Source organism: Peromyscus leucopus, chromosome 7 (genome assembly GCF_004664715.2).
Source record: "Peromyscus leucopus breed LL Stock chromosome 7, UCI_PerLeu_2.1, whole genome shotgun sequence".
NCBI lineage: Eukaryota > Metazoa > Chordata > Mammalia > Rodentia > Cricetidae > Peromyscus > Peromyscus leucopus.
In genome coordinates, this window is record NC_051069.1 from 90,557,499 (window position 1) to 90,575,373 (window position 17,875).

The 17,875-nt window shown below is 44.9% G+C and overlaps 1 protein-coding gene across 1 annotated transcript in view; it reads right to left on the bottom strand.

Annotated features, from left to right (window-relative positions):
- Positions 1-17,875, bottom strand: part of Ephb1 (EPH receptor B1) — a 448,050-nt gene that overhangs the window by 83,093 nt on the left and 347,082 nt on the right. Inside the window, exons 6-9 of the mRNA XM_028869941.2 lie at positions 14,577-14,701; positions 6,291-6,453; positions 1,529-1,637; positions 657-721 (exon numbers count right to left, since the gene is read on the bottom strand). Of these exons, the coding sequence (XP_028725774.1) occupies positions 657-721; positions 1,529-1,637; positions 6,291-6,453; positions 14,577-14,701 (462 nt within the window). The remainder of the gene's footprint in view (positions 1-656; positions 722-1,528; positions 1,638-6,290; positions 6,454-14,576; positions 14,702-17,875) is intronic.

Genomic DNA, 17,875 nt, shown 5'->3' on the forward strand with positions numbered 1-17,875 from the left:
ATGGCCCACCTTCCCTCCTGGGAACTGTTTTAGACTGCAATGCTGGAATCATTCAGAGGAAGAAGCAGCAATTTTGATATAGAATTATATGCATGTTGGTGAGAGAAATTTGAGTTACAAAAAAAAATTTATATATAGGCTTAAAAGAGAGAGAGGCAGGGGTATGATAATGAATGAGAGAAACTTTTAAAGGTACTGTTTAAAAGAAAAAGGCTTGGGAGATACCCCAGCACTTCAGCCTCCTGGGCTCTGTTATCTTTTTAATTCCCTGCATTCATGTTCTATGGCTTATCTCTGAATTTGGTTAACACATTCCCCAGCCGCTCAACTGGATAAGATAAGGTAGAAGATGTTAATAGAGAACCCTCCATCTTTCCCTACTGAGTGTGATTTCAGGATTCATTGACTTGCTAAACTCTGTCTTCCCCTGTCTCGAATATGGCTTATCAGTGCAGAAAGTAATCTCCCACCAGGAGTCCAGTGACTGTCCTTAAAGGGCGGGCAGTGGACAGCCCGTGGTCTTCAGGGACTTGCAGAGAGAGGTGACTTGGGCACTGAGGGCTTGTCAGACATTTGCTGCTATACCTGATCGTCACTAGACTGGCTCTGAGGACCACTGTATACACATACTGGCTGGGTGTGTGCTCTCTACTCACCTCGGCCTGTGCTGTAATGCTGGAGTTTATCACTGTACACAGCCTCTTTGCTGTAAGCTCGTTTCCTGCAGATAGAGAAGAGGGGCTTTCTTAGCAGGGCCACACCCAGATCTCATGCCCACACACAGAACTCAGCCCCGGTGTCTCCTGGGATTGGAAACCGGGGACTCCTCATTGAAAGGTTTTGTTTCTGCTTTAGCTCACATTCTGGTAGGCCAGCAACACACAGTCCCTTGGGCAGAGGCTTCAGCTTTCGAGCCAAAGGCTTGCAGGTACCAGGAAAGGCTGTGGGCATCTGCCAAGAGGGCAGAGGTGATGCGGGCTCCCATCAGTACCAGGGAACTGCAGAATGCTCGGTGGGAGCCGACTACAGGACTTTGTAGGCAATTTCTGGGATAACCACCCAAGGCAGCAGCAAACAGTATTAAAAATTCACAAGGCCTCCAGGCCAGTCTGTGTGCAGAGCTCAGCTCACACCGCCTCTCGCTTACCCCCTCTTCTGCCCGCTTGCCTTTTGCTTGCTGCCCAGGGCCTGAGCTCTCTAACCAGAAGACTGCCCGTGCACAGCTATGATGCTCCAGTGGGTCAAATGCAATTTTGTAACTGTCACTCTGAAAAGTCCTTGTGCATGAGGGGCTAAAAGTCTTGGCTGAAATGAGGTTGGAGGATGGATGCTGTTTACTTATAGTCTTGCCCAGTTCCCATAGCAGGTTTTTATCCAAAGGCACAAAGAAAATAAATAATCTTGAGATTTCTAGGCTGCTGGTCGAAGAACTTATCCAGGCTGCCCAGCTTGAGGAAGGGCCAACGTGGGAGAAGCGTACATGGAGAGGGGCTTCCTGGGTTCAGGGAAGGGAGAGCGGAAGACCTACCTGCTGCAGACGATGGAGATAGCCACCAGAGACACAACAAAGACGACCCCAGCTGCTGCGGAGCCAGCAATCAGAGGTAGCTGCTCTCTCAGCTCTGACTTGTAATCATCTAGGTGAGAAAGAAAAGAATTAGAATCCTTCCCATGTGCCCCGTGCACATAGCTGGACTTGGTGCATGACCCCAAAGACACCAGGTATATGGGTATGTGTGGGTCCCACTTTCTAATGCTTCTGAGTGGCAACAGCAATAAAGACTAAACAGCAGGGACAACTCCGGTAACTCAGGGCCGATGACAATTGTCCCAAGAGAAGGTGACGCCCAGCCTTCACCACCTTGCTCTGAAGGTTTTTCCAAGTCCTTTCTGCCGTATTAAGACTACGACCAATGGAGGGGAATCGAAGGCTGTTGCTGAAACAGCTTCAGCTGTTGAAACGCAACTTGTCAACAGATTCATTGAGCAGATTTTTACAGTTTATCTGTACTCAGCCAGCGCTGCGGCAGGAGCTGTGGAGGATGACGAGATGCCAGAGAAATTGCCCAGCACTCTGAGCTCCCACTCGACAAGACAAGGATTGAAGTTTCTGCCAAGTGCTGAAAGAACGCTGCATTATGTGTGGAGTGGAACACCTCGGGGTCGTAGAAGTGGACAGAGATGGGCCAAGCCCTGATGTTGCCTGTGCGTTCTTTGTAGTCTTGGGGGAAATTATTTTACCCCTATGATTCTCAGGCCTCTTGACAGTTGATAGAAGGTCAAACTATGTGAATAGCTCATAGTATCTGACCTACATCACAGATGTGCCCAAATTCTGCTTCTCTTGAATCCATGCCAGCTACCCAAGTCAGCTTGTGATCCTTACTGTGGTGGTGGCGGTTGTCCATGGATGCTGCTAAGAAGCCATTATCTATAGCTTTAGACCCAGGCATATGGGAGGTCAAACTGTTTGTATTTTATTATGATTAGAGTTGTCAGATACAATGAACAAAACCACAACCTGCACTCCAGATAAATAGTGAAAGATATTTTAGTATAAATATGCACCAAATATTGCATGGGAGATATTCATTCTTAAACATTATTGATCTGGAATTCAAATGAAACTGATCTCCCTATATTTTATCTGGCAACCTCAATGACAAAGCTCACTACACTAAGGGTCCCCCATAAATCATACCAGGATCTCTGTGAGCACAGCTGTTACACCCCACTATTTCTGAGCCCCTCCTCAAATCTGCTGGTGAAGATCAGGGTGTCTGCATGTTTCATCAATAAATACCTCAGCAAGGGTTTATGCTCTCCAGTATTTGTGAGCCATCTTTCATCTAGCTGGGCGGAAAAAGGTAACTTCTAGAGACAAGGCTGTTAGCTCTTAGTGTGTATACATGTGCATGGGGGGTTGAGATCAGAAGGCAACTTTGGATATCATTTCTCAGGAGCCATCCTCCTTAGTTTGGTGTGTGTGTGTGTGTGTGTGTGTGTGTGTGTGTGTGTGTGTGTGCTGTGTAGGTGTATGGAGGTCAGAGGTCAACATCTGATATTTTCTTTTAAAGATACAGTCATCTCAGAACTTGAAAGCTGGCCATCAAGGCCTAAGATCCCCCTGTTTCCCCAGCCCTGGAATTACAGGCACAAATTTCTCTACCTGGCTTTTTATGTAGGTACTAGTGATCCGAACTCAGGTCCTCACATTTGGACAGCAAACATTTACTGGTAGCATCCACTTTGTCTTTTGAGATACAATCTCTCACTGAAACCTAGGATTTGCCAATTAGGATAAACTGGCTGGCCACCTAGCCTCAGAGATCCATCCATTTCTGCCTCCCCAGCACTGGGACGACAAATGTGTGCTATGCTGCTTAGCGTTTGTTTGTTTGTTTGTTTGTTTAAATATGGGTTGTGATGCTGGAACTTGGGTCCTCATGCTTATGTGGCAAGCACATTAGAACTGAGCTACCTACCCAGACTGCTGTTAGCTCTAAAAATGCCTCATTCGATAGACTATAAAAAGTAACTAAAAAAGACTGAAGGTGGAATTTTGGTTTCCTCAACTGAGAGTTTTGTTTGCATGTTTGCATTATGTGTATCTGTGTGTGTCAAAGTATGGTTTTATGCAATGTGAGTACAGGTGCCCATGGAAATCAGAGGGCATTGGATCCTCTGGAGCTGGAGTTATAGTGGTTGTATGTCCACTCCTGAAGTGATTGCTGGGAAGTGAACTTGGGAAGAGCGGTATGCATTCTTAACAACTGAGCCATCTCTTCAGCACCAACTGGGATTATTTTTTTTAAATACTTCCTTAAAAAGGAAGTTGTCAGGAAATAAAATGCAAGAACCAGAATGATGAGTCTTTGACAAAGTCTTCATAAAGCAAATCTTCACAGAACAATATGAAACCCAAAGGTGATGATGATAATTAATAAATAATAACAGAAAAAAAAACCCAAGTCAGAGGTTAGCACACAGGAGCTAAGAGTGGGCAGGGCACCATGTGCAGTCACCTGCCCAGTATAGCCACTGACCTAAAGGGTCCCACAGGTCCTCCTGCCTCAATGGCCCTCCCACTGATCAATCTTCAAACTCCATCTCTGTTGCAGACCTGCCTGCAGCTTCAGTGAGCATCATCACCAATAAACAAGCCCCGTCATTAAGATAAATTCTCTCAAATTTGGCCACTTACCAGAACTATCTTACATCTTCCCTCTCTCAGGTCTGCAAAACTTAACTGCCAAATGTAAAAAGAATAGCCTTCTTGGGGGAAATTTGTTACTTCTTGATTTGTCTAGCAGAATTGCCAAGAGACCAGTGCTCAGAGCATTTGGAGTTTGGGGCTTTTAATCCTGTGTACCTCCTGATGCCAAAGTGCCTATAAATCTAGATGGTAAGTGAGGTGCAAAATGGGGGAGCAGAGTCCTTAAGGGAGAAGCAGATGGCCTGCGTTCTTCCTATCCCAGCAGTGTTATCAATCTCAATGAACGGGCTCACCTTTCTACCCCATCTCACCAGCTCGAAACATGAGAGAAAATTCACCTGGCATAAACTCAACTGGCTACACACTCTAGTCTCATAGGGGGCCAGACAGCTCATGCAAAGCCTCCAGCTGAGCTGCTTCGAGGTGGGGGGCACCATCTGGGGTAACTGTTACTCTCCTTCATCTCTCTCCCCATACCAGAACACCCAGCCCTGGCTTCCATAATGTTTTTTCACAAGAAATTTTTGGATAAAACAATTTGATTTTTAAATATTTCTAATTAGTGTAGAAACTGCTTCCAAATATGTGTGTCAAGATAAAACCTCAAGTCTTCTCAAGCACCCAGCCCAAGAGTGCCAGTCTAAAATAGAATGCTTTGTGGAAGAAAGACATTTCAAGTATATGCTAACTATCAAAGAAAACATGAAGGGCTTCCAATTGACGGGTTGTAGAATAGATTGACATTTAGAAAATTATATGGAAATGGCTCATGAATGAGTCAATATAGACAGGTAGGCAGGCAGAAAAGTACAGGCATGCACAAACTCTGGTAGATGGCTAGCTAAAGGACAAAGAGGTGGGTAGTGAGACAGCCAGAGCTAAGCGCAACGCCAAGGCTGCAGCGAAATCAGATCCGCTGAACTAATGATGGAGGTGTTCTCAGAGGACTAGGAAGCAAAGTTCAAATAGGGAACAAACAAGCTCCCAAAGAAAAGTTTGTTTTTTTTGTTTTTTTTGTGGGTTTTTTTTTTGTGTGTGTGTGCGCGCGCGTGCGCGCACACACACACAATAGCATATAACTGGCAACCTGGAAAAATCTAGAATGTCCCAGGAGACAAACTTCTGGGCATATCTATGAGGGAGTTCCTAGCTTGGGTTAATTGAGATGGGAAAACATACCCTAAATATAAATGACAGCAGGCCATGGGCTGGGGTTCTGGATTGGATAAAAAGGAGAAAGAGGCTGGGTGTCACCATCCGTCTCTTCCTGTTTCCTGACTGTGGACATGATGTGGGTGGCTGCCTTGGGTTCCTGCTGCCATAACTTCCCATTGTATGCCCCAGAACTGTGAGCCAAGATAAACTCTTCTTTCCTGCATTATTTCTGCCAGCTATTTGTCATAGTAAGGAAAGTTATTCAGGGGGATGGATTTTCTGCACTGAAAACAGCTCCTCTGTGTTCTCGTTCTCTCTGTCTCTCTCTCTCTCTCTCTCTCTCTCTCTCTCTCTCTCTCTCTCTCTCTCTCTCTCTTTTTTCTCTCTCTCTCTCTCTCTCTCTCTCTCTCAAAATACCTGAAATACCTGAGCAGGTCATGGGTGAAATGACTGCAGTATTCTGAGATCCTGGGCACATGGCTCAAACATTGTCTCCTCTTTTTTATCTTTTTCTTTTTCTTTTTTTTTTTTCTTTTCCAGAGTCCAAGCACAGCGGAGTGAGATGGAGGTGAGGAGGAGGCCCCTGGCCCCTCTTAAGGAGGCACCTTTGAGACATATGGGATCTCACTCTTGGGTAGATGCAGAAACACATAGGCTATCGAGCCACATGGGATACCCTCCCAAGGCATCCAGTCAGATGCTGAGAGAGACAGAGACCAGATTTCAGTGTTGGCATGGACCAAAACAGTCCACATGGTCCTACCGGGAGACAAGTCCTACTAAAGGAACACCGCTAGTCTAGTGGGACTGGGTGTCGTGTAGGTTTCTACGGGATTGCTTTTCTTTCACCATTGCCTGCTCTGTGCCTGTGTCATTTACAGCCCCAACACTCATCCCCGCCCCTCCTCGCCAGCCTTACCATCTGTCAGAGTCTGGAAGCACATCTTGCCACTGAACTTGCCGTAGCCGGCCACGGTTCTGGCGCGCACCTGGACCACGTACACCATGCCCGGCCGTAGCCCATCAATCCGGGCCGTGTTAGTCTGGCTCCTGGCCATGGAAGAGTTGAACTCATTGTGCTCCTAAAGAAGAAAGAGGGAGGGGAAAGGGGTCAGCAGCCAGCTCCTGCGAACTGTAACCCCAGGCAGCTCTGGGAGGGCACTCAGTCCCATCAGTTCTTGTTTTACACCTCTGGTAGAGGTTGTCTTTCTCGGAATGAGGACAGCCTGCCTGGGCCAAGGGGATGAAGAGTCAGCTTTGGCCCACAGGGTGGCGGCACACTGAAGAAAGGAATCTGAGGAGAGAGTTGAGCTCCCAGTGCCTGACCAGGAGTTCATAGACACTTTCTGTCCATGTCCCATCCCTCCCTCAGGGTTCACAGGTAAAATAACGGCTTGGTCAGCTATGCAAATTCCATCACCTCTCTGACCTCAGCAATGGCAAACTTTGCAGCCTACATGTGCCTCTTGTCTGCCTCTATTTGCTTCTGCTGATGTACAGTGCATTCTCTCCCCGCTTGAGATCTGCTGGCCAGGCCGCACAATTACTGTTCTAGATGACTCCTGAAGTTCCTCCAAAGTGTTCAGTAAAGGGCTTTGCCTCCATTCCGCTAAAGTGGCTGAGGTCTTTCTAGACTGCCTCTCACACCTGCTCCTACCTTCTCTTGGCCTTTTCTGGGTATCCATGTTCCAGCTCCCTACCATCAGCTCCTGAGACAGCATGTCTCTTCTCCCAGGGGTCCTCACCCCTTCCATCAACTCCAGGAATCAACCCATCTTCCTGCCTCCTCTCTCTAATACCTGATACCTTGTTTCCTATGGTCTCATCTGTCTTTCCCGCATCTCTGGTGTGCACAGACTTGCATGTATTAATTGTTTTTCTCTCTGACTCTGCTCACCACAAGTACTTTTAAAGCACTTGCTTCATCTTCTTGCTGCTGATATTATTTAACATCAGAATGGTGACTGGATTCCCATCCCTTAAATGCTTCCCACCCATGTGATGTTTGTCCAGCATTAAGGTTCTTGTCTTAAAGGGTCCCTGCTTTAACTGTCACCAGACGGAAACCAAACTTCTCAAGTGAGACAACCATGCCCTTCAGGATGAAATTAGTTCTAATCTATCACAGTTCCCTTAAAGCTGTGGTCTTATTATTCCTCTGGGAACCACGCCCAAGCCACCAGCATTTTGCTCAAGGCTATTTCCCCAATTTGAAATGATCCTGCTCCCTCCAGGTTATTTAAGCTCACATCCCCCAGTGTCTCCTCCCTAGGGAGCTCTATTTCACTTCCCCAGCACATAGGCTCTTTTATCACTGCCCTTGCTGTTTACAGCTCACTCTTAGCACCCTATACATCAGCCTGGTCTCCATTTCCATATGAACATATCTTTCCTCTGCAAGGATTCTGGGCTAACAATAAGTGTGCAAGAACAAAAGCTTAGAGTCTGGGCCTTCCTCCGTATGCACAGTGAATCCTGGAGTGTGATGACTTCATTGAAAATAAAGAGGCTGGGTCATAAAAACAGACCAATTCCCAACCTCCTGTTCAGATCTGGGAAGCCATTAAGAGTTCTAGGCACAGTGGTTCAAGAGGCAAGGAGACCAATGAGAGAAAGGTGTACTCAGAGACTCTACACCCCCACATGCTCAGCCAAATCCCAAGGAGAAAACATGGGAAGTGAAGTGGAACAAAAGAGGAAATGCTCACTTTCCTAAAATATATAGAATGGCACTTTGCAAAAGCAAAGTCCACTGGATTCTCTCATCCGGTCATTCAACCAAGTTATTATATGTATTTGGGTGTGTATGGGCTGTGGGTCCAAAGTGTGGCCTGTCTCTTCTGGGGAGTCGACACCCTGTGGAATGGATTGGAAGACACATGGACGACGAAGACAGTGTTGATTGTGTGCCGTGGCAGAGGGACACTGGCAGTGGGGAAGGGGCTGTGGGGATGTGTCAAAGGCAAACAAGCCCGATTTGGGGAGAGAGCTATTCAGAGGGAATCAGGAACGAGTAGCCTAAGTACCCTCATACAGATGAAAGAAATCAACAACATTTCATTGGTAACTGGAGATCAAAAACAGAATAAACAGACTAAAAGAAGGGCCAAAAGGACTGAGGAGCATGCAAAGTGTCCTGGATAGTTTTGTGTCAACTTGACATAAGCTACAGTTATCCGAAAGGAGGGAGACTCAATTTAAAAAAGCCTCCATAAGATCAGGTTGAAAGCAAGCCTGGAGAGCATTTTTTTTAAAATTAGTGATTGATGGGGGAGGACCCAGTTAATTGTGGATGGAGCTCCCCCTGGGCTGGTGGTCCTGAATTCTGTAAGAAAGCAGGTTGAGCAAGCCAGTAGCCAGTAAGTAGCACTCCACCATGTCCTCTGCATCAGCTTCTGCCTCCAGGTTCCTGCCCTGTTTGAGAACTTGCCCCAGCTTCCTTCGAGGATGAATATGGAAGTGTAAGCCAAATAAACTCTTTCCTCCAGAACTGGCTTTGTTGTTGTTGTTGTTGTTGTTATGGTATTTCATCGCAGCAAAGAAACCCCAAGACACAAAGAATTTGGGAGTGTAGGTGGCACAGGGGTAGCAATGAAAAGGTTTGGCTTGAGGAGTCATGGGTTCAAGGCTAGCTTCATTTGACAGTTGAAAGTTACAAAAAGGCCCTAATGGAGGGGTTACCCACTGAGCCCTGGGGGAAGTTGTCTAGAAAGGGATTTCTCAGTGACTTTTGCATCTGCTTGTACAGCAGGGGCTGGAGACAATGCCCCTGGGGTCCTCTCCACCCCAGTGAGGGATTGAGCAGATGGAAGGCTGTTCACTGTAGAAGGGATGTCATCTAGAACTTGCTAATTACTATTTTGACACACTGAAGACAAGAGATCAGAAACTATGAGCATCACCTCATCATGTTGCAAAGAAGAAAACACCATTGCTACAAAATGCAGGCAACTGCCCGACTTCCCTGGTTTCGCAGGAATCAGATGGAATCACGCACTGCTTGAGATGAGTGAAACACTGAGTGGGTAGCGCTTACTGCGGGGAGAGTGTTTTGATATATTGGCATTTGGATGGTGAGGACCAAATGTTAACCCATAATCACTTTCCAGTCCACACACTCTTGAAGCGGTTCAGTGATTAAAATGGGCATCAGTTCTTGTTCTTTGCCAAGTCATTAATCAATTCCAGACAAATGAGTGAGAGCGATGAGCAAGGTTGCTTATGACTGGTTTGATTATAAGTATGTGAAGATGGAGGACACAGCTACTGAGGGCAGTGGTTATGTCTCCATTATCTCTCTATCCGCAGCGTCCCAGCTCCTCACAGTCAGGGCTCGCCACAACTCAGCGCTGAGGGAGTGAGCAAACAACGCTTACCATCAGCTGAGCACAAGGCACTGCTAAGGTCTAGAAGTGTTTCTCTGAGGTCTTGAAATCTGAAGAGTAGAACACCCCCTCCCCAACCTAAACCAACTGGCCCTAGCTTAGACAGTTGTTATGAAGTGCTGGAGAGATCTACACACTTAATCATAAAGACAGCTGAGGGCAGATGTAGATGCTCCCCCCCATGGTTTGCCTATGCACTGACACCAGGAGTGAAAAGTGCTACAAGACAGTAAACAAGAGAGAATGATGAATGGGCATATATTGAGATGGGGAAAGAGACGAACATGGGAGAGGCGCAGGGAGTGTCTAGTTCTCTGATCTGAGCTCTTTATTAATGAATGGCGAGGGGGAAGGCAGAGCCCCACTGATTCTATTCACAAAACTGAAGTTAGTTGAAAAGTGTTTCCAGCACAGACTGAGAGTCTTATTGGGCAGGAGACCCACAAGGGTGCTGCCAGAAGATGCAAAACTACCACCAATGGGCCGGCCACTTACCTTATCAATAAAGTGCTATACACACAGCCACGCCCATCTCTTGCTCTGCTGCCTGGGGCTGCTTTCCTGCTAATGACTCTCGGTTCAGATGAAGAGAATGGGACATCCACAGGGAGAGGAGGTGGTACAGGATGAGGGAATAGGGAATTTTGTTTCTTTGGACTGGATCCAAGACATTGAATGGGCTGGATTCTATTTGTGTTGGTGAATCAGACATGATGATCATTCATTTTGCTTATACGTCTTTGGGTTTAATATTAAAATCCAGTATCTTATTTCAGGAGTCACTCTAATACAAAAATCCTGAGCATAGATGATGATTTCATACAATTCCAGAAATTTCTAGCATTGAAATATAATAAAAATGTCTGTAATTTGGTTCTGTGACTCCCTATATGTGACCTGTGTGGTCGTGGTTGTCATTTAGCCTTTATGTGATTTAGTTCCATCATCTATAACTGATTATAAGTGGCTTATAAATGTATTTCTTTCAAGGATCAGAACTAATATATCTGTGTATATTTGGAACATAATAGGTACTCAATATATGATGAATTACCATTTTGGTTATTATTTCAAAATGCCCTCACAGGCCAATGTCTTTTTCTTTAGTCATATTGGAAATGGTCAAGGCAAGGTAATAGATTTTGCAGTGGAGCTCTTTGTAAGCCAAGGAGAGTTTTATTCCCATATGCTCAAGGGTGGTCAATGACTAGGCAAAGAATCCTCTCATGTTCCCAAGAAAAGCAACTCATCCTCCGGAGGAAGGACAATAATATGCTCCACTGAGGTGTGCAAGCTGCCTCAGGCATTGAGTGCCATGTTTATGTGTGTGTTAATAATTAGTATGAATTAATGAGAAGCAAGGGGATGGCCTAAAATGGGAGACTAATGTCCTTCATAGCCTCAAAAGCTGAGGTTAATGATGGTGCTGCAAAGAAGCAGGTTTGAGTGGAAATGCAGACAGTGGCAGAGGTTGAGCTGTGCTGAGCCAGGGAACAGGAAGCCGAGGCACAGAGGCATGAGCCACATGGCTGTGGACCCAGGGTATGTCAAGCACTCGACCTCATCACAGCTGCCCACTGAAGTGTCTGCTCTCTGCCTTGTCCACAGAAGGTGAGGGCGAGGCAGAGCAGTTGGCACCCAAACACTCAGCCCCTTGCCAACACTGCCACCTGCTGCAGGGTAAAAGAGCAGGTCTTAGATCCTAGCTATGTGATTGACCTGTGAGAGTATTTTTGCCTATTTTTTTATTGTGCAAAGTAGTTATAATAATACTGAAGATACTAGAATATGAAAAGAAGTGTAAATCTTATTAAGTAAGGTACCAAATAGGCATATCTTAGGAAAATTCTTCTTCTCAGATAAAGTATAATTTCAATAGGGCTGCAAGGTCACATGTATGGTAAAAGGGATTGAGTAGATCCTGGCCAATGACCCAGTACACTGCACAGTAAACTGGTATGTGTAACTTGGTGGGACTTCTAGGTCAACTTTGGTACAAGATGAAGCCAATGGGTCCAAACAGTTTTACAGATTGAGTCTTACCTTATTATCTCCCCCCAAATTTGTTTTGCACAAATAGATCCTTAACTTGGAAGTGACTTGGGTATAACGGCACGCTGGCTAGTTTTATGTCAACTTGACACAAGGTAGAGTCATCTGAAAGGAGGGAACCTAAACTGAGAAAAAGCCCCCATAAGATCCAGCTATAGGGCATTTTCTTAATTAGTGATTGATGGAGGGAGGCCCAGCCCATTGTGAGTGGGGACATCCCTGGGCTGGTGGTCCTGAGTTCTCTAAGAAAGTAGACTGAGCAAGCCATGAGAAAGAAGCACCCCTCCATGGCCTCAGCATCAGCTCCTGCCTCTAGCTTCTATCCCTACTTGAGTTCCTGTCCTGACTTCCTTCAGTGATGGACTATGATGTGGAAGTGTAAGCCAAATAAACCCTTTCCTCCCCATCTTGCTTTTGGTCATGTTATTTCATGATTCAGCAATGATTACTGTAACTAAGAAAAATTGGTTAAAATCAGACCCTCAATTCATTGAATGTTATGAGTCAACTGTCTATGAAGGCCAGTGTTCTCTAAACAGAACTGAATGTTATCTCATTCGTCTCACTGACATGTACTCCCATAATGTTGAGGAGCATACCTCCCCACAGACAGGACTGGTGACCTAGACTTATCTGTACCTCTACTTTCAGGGATGTAAGCCAGCATTTCACAAATGTGCAAACTGTGCCCTACAATGGTTAAGTCACAGGACCACAGCAGCTTGTCAGGGTACTGGAAATGAGAGCTTTGCTTCTACTGCAGTGCTATTCGGCCATTCATCTGGCCTCCCTGCAGGGTTGTGGGGTCTTCATCCCTGATTTTCTCTACCTAGCAGATGACCTCAGTTAGACAAAGGATTTTCATACCATGTACATCCCAAAAAGTCACACATGGGCATCTTCAACCCATCCCCTCTCTTAATTCCAAATGAAGAGTTACCTTCTGGCTAAGGTCACCAGTTTCTATTCCACACTTCTACCTGGCTTTCTTACAGGCATTTTAGCCACAGAGCTCTTCTTTCATCCCAATATCCATTACGCATGGAGATCTCCTCCTTGGTTGATGTTGCCTAGTTCATTCTAGAAGGTCTCTTTAAACTCATCCACGTGCCATCCAACTTAGAAACCCTGTTAGCTCTCCCTGTTGTGTGTACTGTATATCTAGAAGCCAGCTAATTTCCACAGCTCGTGGGTGATGCTCCAACTCAAATATCTATCTTCCTGACAGATGATTATGGATCTAGCAGGCCTATTTACAGCCTGAACGATGTTCAGAATATAAGTCACATCCTGTCCCTCTTCTGCTCTCAAAGTGTGGTGGTTCCCTGCCTTACTCAGTAGTAAAGCTTGAGTCATTATACTTCAACATGTTGACTTCCCCTGGTAATAAGCTCTCTCACATGTCCACTAGCTCCCTACTGCTCATATCATCCCAGGTGTTCTCATCTGCTTCCTGCTCTTGGAGTCACAGCTGTGACAGCATTTCAGAGTCTATCATTCTCTCCTTGCTGAGATAACTGCTTATTACTTGACTTTCTTCAGATACTGAAAGAGGTCTCATCTTCTCCAAGAGGCTATGATCATTTTGCTTAAGTTTGTGACTTATGCCTACCTGGCCTTTACAAAGTCATTAATCTGCTCTGGTTTTTGTTTTGTCTTTTAATTTTTTAAAGTTTATTATTTTTTGTGTGTACTGTGTGTCTATTTTATGCGGGGGTGTATATGTGCCACTGCATATGTGTAGAGGCCAGAGGACAACTTTCAGGAGTTGGTTCTCTTTCAACCTTTATTTGGCTTCTAGATATCAAATTCAGGATATCAGGCTTGCTCACAAAATACCTTTACCCTCTGAGGATCTTGCCAGATCATTTATATTTTTTATGCTACGATTTTAAATATGATAATCATTTCCATATTTTGTATGTTCGTTGTTTGGTCTGTCTCCCTCTTTTGGGAAGCAAAACTCCTATGGCAGAACACTTTTGTTCACTAACATATCCTAGAATAGGACCTACCAAATAGTATTGAGATCAAACTCTCCAACAAATAAACAAATGCATCTGGTGTTTTTCTAAACAGTATGTTGGGTTAGTTCAGGAAGCACTGTATTTTCCCAGGATTTTTGCAAATGCTGCAGTTCACCATGGTGGTCCTGCTTCCGTGGATGATGAACAAGCTAGGGACCAATCCTACAGGGCATTGTTTCCCTTTTGTTGGCAATACACACCCTGGTAGCCTTCAGCAGCAGCTACTAACAAGTAGTCAGGGACTGCAACATACAAATTTCTACTTCAATTCATTTTTTTTATCTCATCCTTTTAAATGTCCAATTACATGTTCCTTAACCTCCACATTAGTGTCTTGACACATGCATATAATTTATAAATAAGTAAGCTTGAGTTGGAGGCACGGGATCAACAACTTGGAAAACAAATCACTTACAAGACTCCAAAATCCTCTAAAGGTTCGGGGGCACCAGGTGGTTTTATTGCATCCTCCTTGGGACGGCAAATACGTGGCTGTAGGATGGGGAGTGGTTTGCATAGTCCAGCCCAGTAAACTGTCCAGACTGTCAGACAATGAGTCTGAAGGTTCTCTCCCAAGTCAACGCAGAGAAAGCCTGGGCAAGGCAGACCTGAATTTCTCCCCAGGGATCCCCTTTCATCCCTATGGGCTTCCTCCAGCCTGTCTCTTTGTGCCTTCCACTGGCCACACTCACTGAAAAGTGTTGGCTTAGCCTTAGAAGCCTGAGGTCAAAGTTGGCTCACCTTCTCGTAGTACCGGATCTCATAGTCCAGGATGATGCCATTGGGCTGCTCTGGCTGAGGCCATGACAAGGTGATGCTCCTCATGGTGGCACTGACCTGGTGCATGATGGGGACAGTGGAGGGGGCTGTGGAGAGAGGAAGAGAGAAGAGTAGCCAAAGAAATAATCAATATGGGAGAAGTGCTATCTTTTGGAGAGGAACAGAGAGAAAGAGGTGATTGGGTTTGAATTCTGCGCTTTCTCATTAGCTGAACTGGATTTGCAGATTCCCTGTGGGTTTTGTGGGCTGAATGGAGTTGAGATGATAGAGCAGAGAGAAGGTGATAATTTAGCAGAGGAAAACACACGTGGGCAGGGCTGGGGTGGATGTGGAATAGTTACGGTACAGAAGAACAAGTTGCTAGCGATATGGTTCAGTGGGTAAAAGTGCTTGTTGTGAAAGCCTGGCAACCCGGGTTCAATCCCCAAAACTGGCATAAAAGTGGAATGAGGGGATTAATTCCATAGACTTGTCCTTTGACCTTCATATGTGTATTGGGGCATATGTGTCAACACACACACTTAAAAAAAATCCAAAGTAAGAGAGAACTTGAAAAATAGGAGGAAGAGACAGGAACAATGAGAAGCCTTTGAAGTACAAGGTGCTGAAGGACCCTCAGTGCTGCAGTCATGGGCTGAGAAAACCTGGGGCAAGAGAGAACATCAAGGGTAGAACTGATTAGTGCAAAGTAACTGTACCATAGAAAGGGACATTCCAGCAAACGTTTCTTTCTGGTACTGTGTGTAAGATTTTAATGTACTTCCAAAGAAAAGAGGTAGCATCCCTCACAAAGACAGGAACACAGAGCTGCAACAGAGGCCCTGTCAGAACTCTCCAAATGAGAACATTTGTAATGAAGAACTCACAAACGCAAATGAAGAAAGGATACACAAAGCAAACGTTTGGAAACAGGATACTAATTCCAAGATCAGCAAAGATAATTATGAAATTTCTGTTAGGAAATAATATTTATCTCCAAATTTAACATTTTTCACACAGTGTAAGTAAAATGAAAACAGTCTGGAAATAATAAATGAGGGCTGTCTTCCTAAGGGAAAGAGGAGGGTAATGGATGAGGCTCAGTCTGTGATCTGCTCAGGGGCTGTTTTGTTTAGTCCTGGCACTTCTGCAGTGATGAAGGTCATTTCTTCACTCGAACTCCACTTTACAAGGGTTTCTCTGGGGACCATGGCTGAGTGACATTTACTATCCTCAATTTAAGTTAATAGATTCCCTCCAAGACCTGGAATTACAGAGCACAGCTAGCAGATCACGTAAGGGGGAAGGCATGGATTTGGCCACAGTTCGTCAGACTCTGGCACCTATTAAGTCAGTCTATGCCAGGGAAGGGGAAGCAGAGGATGCATTCTAACCATAGAGAGTGAGAAGTGGGAAATGCTACCATGACATCTTAGCATCAGAGTGTCCTCTGGGACTTTGGAGGTCAGTTTGCACAAAGCCTACTAGAGACCATGTGCTGGCCATGACACTGCACCTCTCTGAACTCCTATTCCTAGGGGCATAACTGACTAAGGGCCTCAGATGCTGTGCCACTGTATTTACACGGGGCTTGCCTCCTTCAGAGTTCACTGAGTAGCCTGCCCATCCCTGTAAAACATGGGTTCTCCAGTAGGCACTCCTAATCAAAGATTCCACAATGATCTTTCCAAGGCTTCATGATAATAGTACAGGTATGCCAAAATCCTCCTACCCAGTCCTTCTGCCTTTCCTCTTCCTTCCCTCTCACTTTTACTGGAATGGGATGATCATTGTTGTCTGATGGCTCCCCCTACAATGTCCCTACCAAACACTTGCTGCCAAGTTCCTGCTACATGTAAGACATCCCGCTCTGTGCTTCTGTAAATCTCACTACTTTTGTATCTGCCTTACCCATATCTCTGTCTACTTCTCCTTGGTCTCACCTCTCTCAACTAAAGTAGTCTAGTGTAGCCTGAATCTTAAAAGGTTTTATTAATAAAAAACAAACCCAGGAGCCAGATATTGGGGTGAATGCTGAAAGATTAGAGAAACAGAACAAGCCACAGCTAACCTCACCTCACCAATCTTTAGCTGATCCAGTTTCCTCAAACTGGAAGCCTCTGTGTCCTCATCAGAATGGATCTCAGCTGAACTGCTGCTCCAAAGCCTAAAAGCTTAACAGCTTCTAGTTCCTGGTTTTCACACCTTAATATACCTTTCTGCTTTCTGCCATCACTTCCTGTGATTAAAGGCGTGTGTCACCATGCCTGGTTGTTTCCAGTGTGGCTTTGAACTCACAGAGATCCAGATGGATCTCTGCCTCCAGAATGCTAGGATTAAAGGTGTGTGTGTGCCACCATTTTCTGGCCTCTATGTCTGTCTAGTGGCTGTTCTGTTCTCTGACCCCAGATAAGTTTATTATGGTGCACAATATATTGGGGGAACACAATATCACCACAGTCTAGAACATTCGTTGTTGCACATAATAGCTTGTCAAAGATCTAAAGAAACAAGTTAGATTGTACTTGAATTTTCCCTGCTATAATAATTGTTCAGTTGCTATAGATATTTCTGCCATAGCAGGACATGCTGCTACCTGCAGTGTCTCTTACCAAATGGGCCCAGGTTATCTACATGTCTGTAACATGAGATAGAAGACATCAGTCTAATTCTCCTCCATTGTTTGTACTACAAGTTAAGTTTAAATCTAATACCTATCATGTTTTGTGTTTTCTATTAATTTGACTATTAGCCTTTGGATCAAAAGCATGTCAGGAAGTGAGAGCCACATATAACCTCTAGAATTTGCCAAGGTCTGTTCTCTCTCACCATGTCTATAGAGTTGGATTTCTGTTGTGGAGACTCATAATCCCTCTTTGCCTTTTTATGGTGTTAAATTTGATTTACTAATCTAACAAGTTGAAAGAACTTTTTATCCTCTTTGCAGCTGTCTAGTGCATTTTTTCTCCTACCTTGGTATTATAGCCCAGCTTTGTTAATTAATTAAACAGTTGCTGTTTAATTGCATCTGCCACGTATTTTAGGTTCTAGAGATACATTCATGAACAAAGTAAAGTTTACATTCATGAACAAAGTAAAGTTTCTTGCCCTCATAAAGCCTACTCTCCACTGGAGGGATTCAGAGTCTAGACATACTAAACAAATAACAATATATATGAAAGACAGTATGTACAGTGGGGAAATGAAGTAGGGAAAGAGGAGGTGGAACACCAGGGTAGGCAGTATGTGCTGGCCTGTGGTCAGCAAAGGCCTCCCTGAGT